General features: G+C 39.5%; 1 protein-coding gene across 3 annotated transcripts in view; it reads right to left on the reverse strand.

The window, feature by feature from the left end:
* Nucleotides 1-1406: 1406 nt before the first annotated feature.
* SPECC1 (sperm antigen with calponin homology and coiled-coil domains 1) overlaps nt 1407-13677 on the reverse strand; it is a 114687-nt gene continuing 102416 nt past the window's right edge. For 2 of the 3 annotated variants that reach the window (XM_053457014.1, XM_053457013.1), the window contains 2 exons: nt 5001-5060; nt 1407-2205 (listed from right to left, as the gene is read on the reverse strand). In XM_053457014.1, coding sequence (XP_053312989.1) covers nt 2116-2205; nt 5001-5060 — 150 coding nt within the window. In that variant the 3' untranslated portion in view covers nt 1407-2115. The remainder of the gene's footprint in view (nt 2206-5000; nt 5061-13677) is intronic. The other variant, XM_053457015.1, reaches the window with a different exon arrangement.

A 13677-nucleotide genomic window follows, 5' to 3' on the forward strand; every position in this document is an offset into this window, starting at 1 on the left:
TATTTTTTCAGCTGGCATTGGGAACGTTAAATATTCTGCACAATTGTTTTCGCATCTGGTCCGTCTTTTCACTGTTTTTTTTTTTTTTTTAAGTTTAATCATATTTCTGCTGTATTGTGGCTTCCTGCCAGTCACACACACAGCGGTATGTTACTTCTGATTTACAAGAAGTGTGAACATGGTTTCTACAAGCTGCATCTTATTTCATGGGAAATTCATTTGCATTGGGGACCATGTTCTACGTATATAACAGGTGTCCTCTTCTCAGAGCAAGGGCTTTTAAATAAAAACGTGATGAGGAAATTGCTTTTCTGAAACTCCATCTCACAGCATGTGCTTCACTGCGCAATAATGCAAACACAGGTCCTCGAGCAGTGGGAAACCACAATGTACATTTGGGTTTTTTTTCAACATGTGGGCCCTTAGCGCAGTTCTTAGTAGCCAGATCAATAATACACTGATAACTTTACATTGTTTACCCACATTGGTCCAATAAAAGGTATCACCTTCACCTAAACCCTTTTTTATTATTATTATTTAACACAGCTATATCTAATTTCCATATCAGGTTATTTTGTTAAATTTTAAAATTCTTTATGATGATTATAACTATCACCTTTTTAATAAGGTGATTAAATATCCCTTAATGCAATTACAAATCACATGTAATAATGGAACATTTGCTAGAAGATATTTGTTCAAATATCCTGCTAGTTTAAGATGATTTTTGAGGTTAAACGGGCAATATTTTACAAATAATTAAATAAAATGTATTTGGTTTTATATATTAGATTATTATCACATTGGATGTAGTTATTCTCTACCAATTAAGGATACACGCTGTGTTTCTTTTTGTTGTTTGTTTTTTTTTGGAGCAAATGCACAAAGGAATTCCTCCAAATGGTCTCTATACATTCTTGTCCATTCCCTGTTCCCTTGCAGGAGATGCGTTCAGCCGATCTACTAGTAGTGTAATGAGATCCACAGCACTGAAGCTCATTTGGCACTTCTACTGAATGCAAATGGTTTCTTGAACTGCAATGATCAGCCCACAATTTGAGAACAAAAATGGTAAGTGCTATAAAGTTAACAACAATATACTGTGCCATTAATAAATTAATTGTAAGTAATCAATATAAAAAGGAACAAATATACATATTTTCCGTGATCATGTGGACCATGTTGTTACTAACAGATGTTAAAACCTTGCACCAGAATTAGCTTTTAATTTCAAAGGCACTGATAGGTTGTTGCCATAGAAATTGGATTTTTTTCTGTGTTTTTCTTTCATTTCAGAGAAAAGATTAATCACAGATCTATTAACATGTATTTAGCTAATATGCTATAGAGTGCAATTAATGCGTTGCATAAATTATTATTTCTAGAGCCACAGTACCCCCATTTACTACACACCCTGGTAAATGGAATCCGTGACCAGCTTGCAACTTGAAAAGTGGATTCATTTATACATTTTCAAGTATGAGCATGGCAACAAGAGTATTTCATGATTGCACATCGACACCTCAGCCATGGCTAAATATTCACAGTTGTGGAACTTCCATACACATTTAAAACCTCAAAACAGATGGAAGGACAACATAAAAATGTGGGGGTCAATTTTGTTTAATGTGAGACACAGAAAATTACAATCATACATATGTTTTTGCTGATGTTTCTAACGTTTTGACTTAAAACTCTGGTTTTCTAAATTTCAGAAACATATTTCAAATAAAAGTATAAATATGACATGGGTAAATAACTGCTCTTTTCTGTGGAATTAGAAATGCCTGTGCTCTACATGCCATGTTATAACAAAAGGGCAGCAATAGAAAACCCAAAAGAGCTGCGTTGTACACTGCATACTCTCAGCTTCTAGGCAGAACAGTTAATGGCTGGTAGAATGAGTAACTGCAAGGGAAGTTTGCTAAGAATCCACTTTTTTCATGGTAAATCCAGATTTTTGTCCAAAACAGCATTCCCCTCTTGGTGTACTAGAACCTGAACTTTGGCACATCTTGTAATGGGAAGCTTCTGGTCATGCACATAATGATAAAGACCTGAACAATAAAGTGAATCTGTGCTTCCTTGGTAGTGTTGTCATATCCTAATTCTCTTCTAGGTCTCAAAATACTTGTAGATCTGTGCTACATAATGCATGACGCTCTGCCAGTCTGGGCGATCCGTGAACATCAGCTCATTCAACTCCTGGTAAGAGAACAAGAACAGGAAGGTACCTTAGACAGATCCACAGTAAATATAATACTCATCGAAAGTTATGCAACCAAGGTGAAATTTTAATTCTGGAGTATACAGCGCACACCAAACATGAATAGACCATAGCTAATGTGTTTTGTGCTACATTACTTCTTACTCATAGGTAGCTTAGACATTCATGCATAGTTTTTGCATTGGTCTCAGTCACGATATAGTTGAACCGGTTGGAATCACCAGCATTTATGTATAAATCTGTCTTAAAATATGACATGATCTTTAGCTAAGTTACAATCATGAACACATTCTGTTTTAACGAATAATACACATTATTGTTTTGTTTTTGTCCATATTAAATAGATCATTCAAACATTCATAGTGTGAGTTGGAAAAAGTATGTGAACCCATATGCTAATCAGTTCAACAAAAGCTGATTGGAGTCAGGAGTTAGCAAAACTGGAGTCCAATCATCATTTTGAGTTTGCTGTTCTCAGAAAGCATCTGCTGCTGTGAACTGTGCCTCACAAAAATAAATCTCAGAAGACCTACAACCAAGAAGTGTTAAGTTGCATAAATGTGGAATGGGCTACAAAGCAATCTCAAACATGTAAAAATTGCTGTAGCATCACTCACTACAAACTGCCCCTGGAATCAACATCAGCACACGCACCGTGCGTCAGGAACCTCATGAAATAGGTTTCCATGGCTGCACTCAAGCTGAAGATCGCCATGCGCGATGCCAAGCATTGGCTGGAGTGGTGTCAAGTGTAAAGGGGTCACACTCACTATCTAGAAGTCGGATGGACAAATCTGGGTTTGGCAGATGCAAAGAGAATGCTACCTACCAGAATACATAGGGCCTGGTAGAGGACAAATAATGGTCTGGGGCTGTATTTCAGGGTTTGGGCCCTAAGTTCCAGTAAAGAGTAATGCTAATGCTACAGCATACTAAGACATTTTATACAATTACATGTTTCCAACTTTGTGGCACTGGTTTGGTTTGACGAGTTTGGTGTGAAGGAACCTTAGTGGCCTGCACAGAGCTCTGACCTTAACCTCAATGAACACCTTTGGAATCAACTGGAACATTGATTGTGAACCAGACCTTTTCCTCTAAAATCAGTGCCAAACCTCACAAATTCTCTTTTGGTTGAATGGAAACAAATTTTCACAGACACACTCCAAGATTTTGTAGAAAGCCTTCCCTGAAGAGTGGGGGCTGTGAAGAGGAGTGGGTGGCCCAACTCTATATTAATGCCTATGGTTTTGGAATGGAATGTCTAACAAGCTCATATATGTGCGATGGTTAGGCGCCCGCATACTTTTGGTCATATAGTGTATCTGCACTATTATCTAGGTATCTAGATGTGCTGAACAGTTTCACTGGGTATTTGGAAAACATGACACATCCTCTTTAAGGAAATTCATTTCTAGATTTGTGTAACATGACCTCTTTATTATACTGGTGTTTGTTATTAAATTGCCAGGCAATGAGTGGCTTCACTTGTGCTAAGATCATTATTGGGTCTCCAGGAGACCTCTTTGTCTTCATGATAGAAATTAAGACCACCATCAGCCTGTTTTTGTAGCTGGACTCCTGAAGACTTATCATGATTGCTCAATGAATCAAAGGCAAAAAATAATCCTCTTTATCAATGTCCCCATCTGGGCATACACAGAAAACACTCAAGTTAAGTGGTCCTGGAAGTGTGCAATGCCTGGAATTCCACAAATTAGAGAAGAAACAGTCTGCACTAAGGGAATGATGAAACCACTTAGATGCAATCAAATGCCCACTAAAATAAAACCGCAATAGTCTGGTGGATTCAATGATCACACTTCAATGCACTTCATATTCAGCGACAACCAATAAACAAAAATATTATCTTAGTACATGTGCCCCTCATGGATCTGCATAACACTAATACATGTGCATCAAGGGATAAACAGCCATAGAAGCCCCAACTGCTGTAGACTACAATCCTCATTATGCTCAGACAGTGTAATTCCTAATAGATTTCATTGGTTTACAAATGACCCATTAATTTGTAGCTGTGTTTTATGTGCATGATGAATATGATCCTCCTATCTATACAGTTGCTGAGCTCTTTGCTTCCCGTTAACAGGTAAATTGAATTACTATACCTGAATGGATTTATTAAGCCCATTCTGAATTGAATGTGTTGGTCTTGGCAAACTGGAGTAGAGGGTGGATGGGGATATCCATTAGCACTGCATATTCCTGTTTGTTTATTCCAATACCTAAGCCGCTGAAGGACCTGTACCTTTGGATACACCTTTACCATGGCATGCATTAATGAACACAAATACAGCCCCCCTACATGGTATTACTTGGACCAGGTTCAGGATGTCCAACGCTCAAACTAGATACATTAGATACATATTTAAAATGACTAATCCTCAGGGGCCAGGAGCATAAATTACATGTCGAAATGGTGTGCACTGTTTTTTTTTTTTTTACCTGTATCATCAGAAGAAAGCATAAAGATTCAGAACTCTGGTGAGGGGTAAATGGGGTAAAAAATATTTATAGGCATTTATTGATAAATAATTATTTAACACAATTGCTACATAAAAAAGCAGTCACATTTAATTGAAACAGCTGAATGAGGAAATTCTGATAACACTTTGAACATGTGGAAAAGCGTATGCGTCTCAATCATTTTAATGCTAAGAATTACGTGTGTACGTCGAAAATATACACTTCTCACATTCAGTGGCGCTGTTCAAATGTATGCAGAAAATGGAGTGACACAAACCACACTCACCAAGCTGGGTTTGATTCCTATACTTTCAGCAGCTTGAAATGCCAACATTAGATTTCGCTTCTGAAAAACAAAATAAAAAGTGTGGATAAAAATAAATGGTTGGCAGTTACAAGCATTAGATATCATTTAGTAAACATTCACGTAAACATAAATGTTTAATAGTAACTCAAACAGCTGTACAGATCTTGCAACCTAATGGGTCAGCAAACGTCCAATTCTGAAACCGAATTATAAGTTCAAATAGTCCTCTAACATGATTGGTTTATTTTCATGGCATTGCGTATTTAGAAGAAAAGTAAATATGATGTATTCTTCATAAAGAAATAAAAAAAAACATTTTGCATATCTAATACACAGGTTTAAGCTTGCTCTTTTAAAATGAGGATGGAAAAGCTCATTAAACCAAATTCTGATACAGGAATAAAATTGTTATCTCTGTGCCAGGGTCTTGCCAGTTCATGTAAACTGTATTATCTCCACATATCTTAAACACTAATATCAGTGTGTCAGTTCCATGGAAGGGTATGACGCACTATCCTGATTATATGCTGCAAACGGGCAGTGTTATGCACAGAGGCTCAAAACCAAGATGATGTGGTGACAAATGAAGGTCTGTAGGCTGTGGACAGCTGGGAAATTGCAGCCCAGACCTCCAGTCCAGCCAAACAAAGCTGTCCAGAACACATTTGTATTTGATTGCACAATGCACACTATCCATTCCTGGCCAACACACATTCATCAGAAGATAGACCCTCTGAAAGACAATAGAACACACACAGATAGATCATGGTTGCAATGCTGCCTTGTTACAAGACAAGAAGAGGCTGTTTGTGTAACTGCAGGTAATCACATAAAGCATCTAGTACAGCGAGTCTTTAATTTAGAGCAGCTCAGAAGGTAATTCCCCCTATGACTCCATTGTCAGCCAATGGTGACAACCAAGCATGGCAGTACAGACGCAAGGAACGTGCAAGGAGAGGCAACTCCATCTGAACATCACAGAAAGGGGTCAGGACTGAGAAGAGGTTGGGTGAAAGTAAGGGGGTAATGAAAGGGTGTAAGATCAGAAGAAATGACATGGTTAAGAAAAGAAAAAAGTCTGCGTGAAAAGACATGTTTTTAAAGTGCCCATAGCCACCAATGACCTCCACAACAAGCCATGCCACATTTTCTTGTGCAAACACACTACCGAGCAAAGAGCCATTATGAAGCACAAATATCTGGAGAAAGTTTAAGTGGGCAGCACTGGGGAAAAAGAGAGTAAGTAAGAGAGGGATAGGCAGGGGGATTGAAAACCAGAATCAAGGATGAAAATCTATCCAATACACAAAGTATGCTGACTTGGCATTATACCTGACCCCACACTCTCCTTTACACCTCACATACAGTCAATCACCAAATACTGCTGCTTTAACATGTGAAATATCACTTCACGTTGTTTATTCACAACACAAGATTCAACTAGAATTCAAGAACACTCTATTAACGTACATCCCGCTCTCCTGCCTTTCACCTCTACAATCCATTCTCAACACCTGTCAAAGTAATTGTCTTATCCCATTGTTCTTCACTTGTTGACTCACCGTGTCAGTCTCTCTGCTGGCTTCCCATACCCCCCAAAATTAAATCTGAACCTGAACCATGACAATTCTGTAGTGCTCTACACCTCTGCCCTTATCTCCAAATACTCTCCTAACCTTGCACACCTTGTGTTTTTCCATTATCACTTTTTCTCGTGCTTTACCCATTGTCTGGAGTTCCTTACCTTGTTCTGTCAGACTCTCTTACTTATTCTAACACTCACGAAAAAACCTACCTGAAGCAACCAATGTGTCATCTTAACACCCTACAACTTACATTTGCAAATTAACCCATCTGTTTCCCTTGTCTTTGAGATCTCAATGCCACTGTCTTCTGAATCCTCGCCCAAGCAGCTCCTCACATTCTGTCGCAACCTCATAACAAACTGTAAGCTTGCAGGATCAGGATCCTTCTGTACCTGTATGTCTTTTATTATTTGTTACTGTCATTGTTAATTTTGTGTATTTATGTTAATGTTTAATGTTACCTTCTTCCCTTCCCATTTCTACATTCTCTGTAATATCACCATGGAGTCTTCTGGCTTCCTCTGAATAATATGTATTATTAATAATATTAAAAGCAATTCAATACTGGACAAAGAGTGGGAGAGCGACAGGTAAACGTAATGACTATGGGAACAGGACGGGTATGAGGTGGATGAAAAACTGAAAACAGTGAATCAGGCTGTTCACCAATAAACAATACATGATAAATAAATAGCGTTCCTGCAGATTACGGTAGGCATGCCACAACTAGAACTGCTGGACTGCTTGTCTTCAGCTTACAGTAAGAATTTCAGCCTTAAATGCTGAAATTCCAGATATCTGAGTCATTGTTTCCTATCTTTTTAGACAAATGATCACTGTGAAGTTATCTGTAATAATGCAAATTAACTTCTGCGTAAAATGAGTAAAAGTCATCAGACAGAGCTGTTATCGAACTGATCAAAAACTCCGCCTGTGCAACTGCCTTCAGTCTCTAGCTGCCTTGGGCTGATGGAAACTGTAGTCTGGCAATGCAAGAGGGCTGTAGGGTTTCCTACCCTATGTAGGAGGTAAAATTAAACTCCACCACCAAGAGACCATCACTGCATAACTGCTTAAAATGGTTTGCGCTGCAACCATCAGGCCAGGCTTAGTCTTAGTCAAATCTCCCTGGCTACTTCTACCAAAGCCAACAGCTTAAATACGCTGTCCCTGCATGCACGGCAATAGATCAGGATGTATAGACAAGATGATAGAGATGGATTGTTGTGATATTTAAGAAGACCTGGGAATATCTCAATTATTTGGGGCCATATTTATGAAAGCAAAACTAGAGAAATCATCAAAGGAATGTTCTTACTGACTGCTCCACATTTACAGCTTTTCACCACATTTGCTCCTATAGGAGCCAGAAACATATAAGAGACAGAAGGAACATATTACAAGTCCATCTAGTGTTACATATTGTAAAAACATAATTTGCACCCGAAAAGGATCAAAGATCACGAGACTGAAAAATGCCCTTTAGAACGAATTTTAAAAATAAGTCTATAGACACAATCAAGGAGATTAAAAAACACGAGGATAATCCTTTTGTTTATTTTATACTTTTCATAATGAGTGAGAATTGTGAGAAAGACGTGGCGATGTGAATTGTTCTATTCCCTGGCCAGTAAAATTATCACACTGTCAGTAGATGGAAGCCCGGTGGGGCTGTGGCATGTTAACGCTTGCTAAACAATGAACTTGCCGTTACCTATATATATATATCATCTATCCCCGAGTGCGGGAGTGAGCTGGCATGGGTCTCTATCATTAAACAAGGTGTAATATTTTCATTAGCTCCTTTTTAATGGATTGCTCGGTCAAAAATAACTTTGGCTTCTCTGGAAGAACCATTTATGCATATGAACCACTTGCGACTCGTATAGTATTAATAAAACATATGGTAAATTGAAATTTGCCCTTTTTGGGTCATCTGGAAAATGTATTTTTTAATGGTTCAGCAACTTTTATTATATTTGCAATAATATGTTTACTTCATCAGTTAATACTGTTTATGCCCAAAGTTCCTTTACAGCAAGTTATAGAGGAAGTGTCGACATTACCTAAAATGCGGCAAAATCTGTTTTAAAGGCGCTCCGAAGAATGTAAAGCATTTATAACTGAATTCAGAGCTCCAATTCATCATTCCTACTTCATGTGAACATCTACCCCTTTCCCCGATATCATTCTATAGCCATATACAATTTTGCTGCTTTCATCCTTTTTGCCATGAACACTTGCTACGTGACACAAGCGGTCTCTGATAGGTTGTTGCCATAGAAATTGAAAATGCGTCTTCAAAATAAGGAAACATGGCTTTCAGTGAATAGGCCCGAAAGTATTCCTAGATATATGTCAAGTCACTCATGACTAGAGCTGAAACAACGAATCGATAAAATCGATAATAATCGATAACGGAAATCATCGATAACGATTTCCGTTATCGATTAATCGAGTGATCGATTCGTTGTTGGAGCACTAGGCTCCTTTTACTTACCTCCGCGAGCGTTCCCCGCTTCTGCTACACGCTCTGCAGTCTCCGCCTTCTTTTAGCTACGTGACGGATGTGACGCGTTCCGGAGGTAAGTATTCTTCATGTCTATGTGCACGGATCGCACAGAGCCACTCGCACAGAGCGAATCGCTCTGTGCGAATGGAGCCACTCGCACAGAGCGGTTCGCTCTGTGCGAGTGGCTCCACTCGCACAGAGCGGTTCGCTCTGTGCGAGTGGCTCCACTCGCACAGAGCGGTTCGCTCTGTGCGAGTGGCTCCATTCGCACAGAGCGGTTCGCTCTGTGCGAGTGGCTCCATTCGCACAGAGCGGTTCGCTCTGTGCGAGTGGCTCCATTCGCACAGAGCGGTTCGCTCTGTGCGAGTGGCTCCATTCGCACAGAGCGGTTCGCTCTGTGCGAGTGGCTCCATTCGCACAGAGCGAACCGCTCTGTGCGAGTGGCTCCATTCGCACAGAGCGAACCGCTCTGTGCGAGTGGCTCCATTCGCACAGAGCGGTTCGTGAGTGTGGGTGCAGGGCAGAGTGGGGGTGGGGGTGCAGGGCAGAGTGGGGGTGGGGGTGCAGGGCAGAGTGGGGGTGGGGGGTGCAGGGCAGGAGACTGGGTGCAGGGCAGAGTGGGGGTGGGGATGCAGGGTGTGAGTGTGGGTGCAGAGCAGAGTGGGAGACTGGGTGCAGGGCAGAGTGGGGGTGGGGATGCAGGGCAGGGTGTGAGTGTGGGTGCAGGGCAGAGTGGGTGCAGGGCAGAGTGTGAGTGTGGGGGCAGGGCAGAATGTGGGGGCAGGGCTGGGTGCAGGGCAGAGTTAGAGACTGGGTGCAGGGGCACAGTGCAAAGTGCTGGGTGCAAAGTGCCAGTGCTGGGTGCAAAGTGCCAGGGCTGGGTGCAAAGTGCTGGGTGCAAAGTGCCAGGGCTGGGTGCAAAGTGCAAAGTGCTGGTGCAAAGTGCTGAATGCTGGGTGCAAAGTGCTGGATGCAAAGTGCCAGGGCTGGGGCAAAGTGCTGGGTGCAAAGTGCTGGGTGCAAAGTGCCAGGGCTGGGTGCAAAGTGCTGGGTGCAAAGTGCTGGGTGCAAAGTGCAAAGTGCTGGGGCAAAGTTTCTTGAACAGTAATAGTCCACCTCTTTTCAGAATGTTTGGGGTTATTTTGTTTCATAAATATTGTGTTTGGGTTCTTGTACTTTGAAAATATTGTTTTTTATTACATCATAACAAAATAAGAATGTTAATGTAAATTTTAAGTTGTTTTTTAACATCCAGTTCATTAAATTCTTTTAAATAAACGAAAAATTTGCATATTGTTTTTTTTTATCCGATTAATCGATTAATCGAAAAAATAATCGGCCGATTAATCGATTATTAAAATAATCGTTAGTTGCAGCCCTACTCATGACAATTCCCTAATATCAACAATACTATATCCAATAGTAGCTTAATAGAATAGAAATATAATCATACAATTGTTTCTTTAATCATCAAGTACCTTGATAAAAACATTACTCTTTGCTAATATAATACATTTTACATTTTGAGTGCGAAGCTCTTCTATATTTACCGGTCATTATCACCTCACAAACTCATACACTCATGCATTTTATTGGCTTGCACTATATATATATATATATATATATATATCTATAGATATATCTATATAGATATATCTATACACACACACACACACACATACTCGATAGGTCCAAAAACTATATATGAATATAATGTCAACATGATTTTTTTTTACCGGCCATGTGAATAAGCCCATGGAGATTACTTCCCTACGGAGTATATCAGAGATATTGACATATGTTAACGATGGAATTAGCACAAGTGGGAATATTATGTCTGCCTCACTGGATTCCACCATTTAAAGGTGTAAATGAGGGATCACCTATGAGTCCGGTGGTGCAAATGATATCTCTTCGGATCAAAATGTATGTGTTCGAATTCAGAAGGTGTTTGGAGACATCTACTAATTACTACAAGCAGACTTGAAATAGTGGTGACAAATGACCAAAATATAAACTCACCATTAGATGTAAATGGAAAATAACAGATGCTAAACTTTAAACTATATATTACTCAAAGCAAAAAAGATGGAGATAAATTACTGGGTGCCATACATCTGTACAGTTACACTCTCCAGATCACTAGGTATATGACTGACTTCATTTAGCCACATCATTCCAGATTAGGTTTAATTCATGAGAAACACATGAGCAAGTTAAGCAGCTGCTTGGGTCAAGCCCAAAGTTACAGGAATATTGCCCAACAATGTATTTTCTGTTGTGTCTGTAGTTGTAGATTAGATCAATTCCTTGTGTTGGAGATGGAGCTACTTACAACAGTTTCACCTAAGGAAAACCTGCCGTTTCCCCCAATTCCTACATAATACAGCGCTGTCTAATAAACAAACTTATGTAAATGTGTTTACAGGTTACAGGTAAAATAAGCAATATGTATAGCACAGGGAAATTAATCTTCGATTTCTCATAATCTGTATTATTATTCTTTCCCATTACCTTATCTCTTACCTGTTATTAAGCTGCTGATTGTTGTTTATTGGTTCAGACAGCCTTTGAAATGGTCGGTGACAGAAGAGGGCAGGCAGTTTCTGGCCCAGGGGACAGGCACAGATGAGTTGCCAGCACCTTGCCCTTCCCCCTTAATTAACTAATTAGCACACTTTTACCTTTCCGCTACCCTATTGCACTCCCACCTATTGCGAGAGCGGGCTGGTCCAGGTTTATGTCTGGGTGGCAATTTCCCCCCTGCCCAGCCCGTTCCAGGTGGATGAGTACAAGAGAAAGACCTTTAGGACAGGAGATTCATTAGATACGGATTGTTCTGCCAGCTGACAGTCTCAGCCTGCTTGAGGGTAACATTAGGTAAAACACATTCACAACAATTACATTGACTGTCAAACCCTGACTGTATTTGAGACAGTGGGTCAATCAATTCTGCTGTAACGTCGCTGTTTTGCTGGCCTGGTCAAAAAGCCATCAGCTTGGTTTTGCCCTTACCTTTCTCAGAGATCCATCCGTTTCTTATTTCTTTTCACACTCTGCTTATTCTTCTAAACATGTCCTGACATAGCAATGTGGAGTTCCAGGACTGTTTTTGACAAAACCAAAATGTGCTTGCTTCTCCAAACTTTCTTTTTTATACAGTTTATAAACTTTTTAACAACACTAAGTGGTTCGCCGCTTATAACTCGTTAACGTAAAACTTGTTTTTTCATATGTCATTTGCTACTATAACTATCACCATGTTATTTATCCATTTCCAATCATCTAATCGTTAAAAATATAGACTTTAAGAGGTCTGGCAGAGATGCAACACCATTGACCCCTGTAATATGTTTTCTAGTTAGGCATGGAGGTATAGTAGTGATTTGACAGCATAAATATGTTTTCTGTTACCCAATTACCTGTCTGCTTCCATGCCAGACTAAAGATATGACATCATAACTTGGCATCCTTAGTCTTTACATACTATACCTGCTACCATGTTAGACCACCAGGGCATAACTATAAATGCCTTCTTCCTACATCATTCTCCAGCCCTTTTCTTCTCAGTCACCACAAGAGAATCTTCACTACTCAATCAAGCCATTTTTTCACGTATATTTCCCAAACGTCTACTTATTATTTATCTGCTATATAATTTTCTTTCCCCTTTCTCTCAATTGCCCTTTTCTCTCTCTTGCTTTACCACCATCCTAATTTGCCTCCCTACTTTAGAAATCGATCTTCCCCTCTAGCCTTTTACTCACGCTCTTTCGCTCAGAGACATGAAATATTTAAACAAAGGTATGATCTTAAATGGCATCTGAAGGTGTACTGTATATTAATGAAGCCAGGTAGGTCAACACCAATATCTTTTCTCATCTCAAGTGGACAAATGCGTGGACCGCAAAACTTTGCTGAGGACAATACCAATCATTAAAACCAGACGGTACTTGTTCAATATTTTATTACGAAAGCACTTAACCTGTTTTCAATTTGCCCAAATTAAATATTTAACCTAAAAGTACAGAAGCAACTTGCAAAGACAGGTTAACCAGAAAATATGCATTACTCAGCATTCTGTAGGCCAAAATGGGCACTATCATAAAAAAAATCTTGTTTTGGCATCATCCATTCAATAAACAATGTTTGAAAGCTGCATCTTACAAATCTATTTTAGAGGAGGGAGACCCCATGGGAGTTAATATACAAAAGGGGGAAAGTAGTGACTTCAGTCCCCAGTTTTACGAGATCTCCCATATGGAGAAATGCACAACTGATGAATAAAGACATTTTTCATTATGGAAGTAAAAAAGGCAAAATCTATAAGAGAACAGTCCATGGTACGGCAATGTCGTAACGATAGCAATATATAGATCAATAGAAATAGTTCTGTGCGCTAAGCTAGTCTCAGGCTCAAAAAATACAAATTTATAATATGAGGCCTACCAAACAGTGTGAGCATGCTGCAAATACAGTGTGTTGGCTGTACAATGTATACAAAAAACAAAATACTGTCTGCGCTTCTCACCCTAATAAAGTTGGCAACAAATATATA

Source organism: Spea bombifrons, chromosome 2 (genome assembly GCF_027358695.1).
Source record: "Spea bombifrons isolate aSpeBom1 chromosome 2, aSpeBom1.2.pri, whole genome shotgun sequence".
In the NCBI taxonomy this organism is placed as follows: domain Eukaryota; kingdom Metazoa; phylum Chordata; class Amphibia; order Anura; family Pelobatidae; genus Spea; species Spea bombifrons.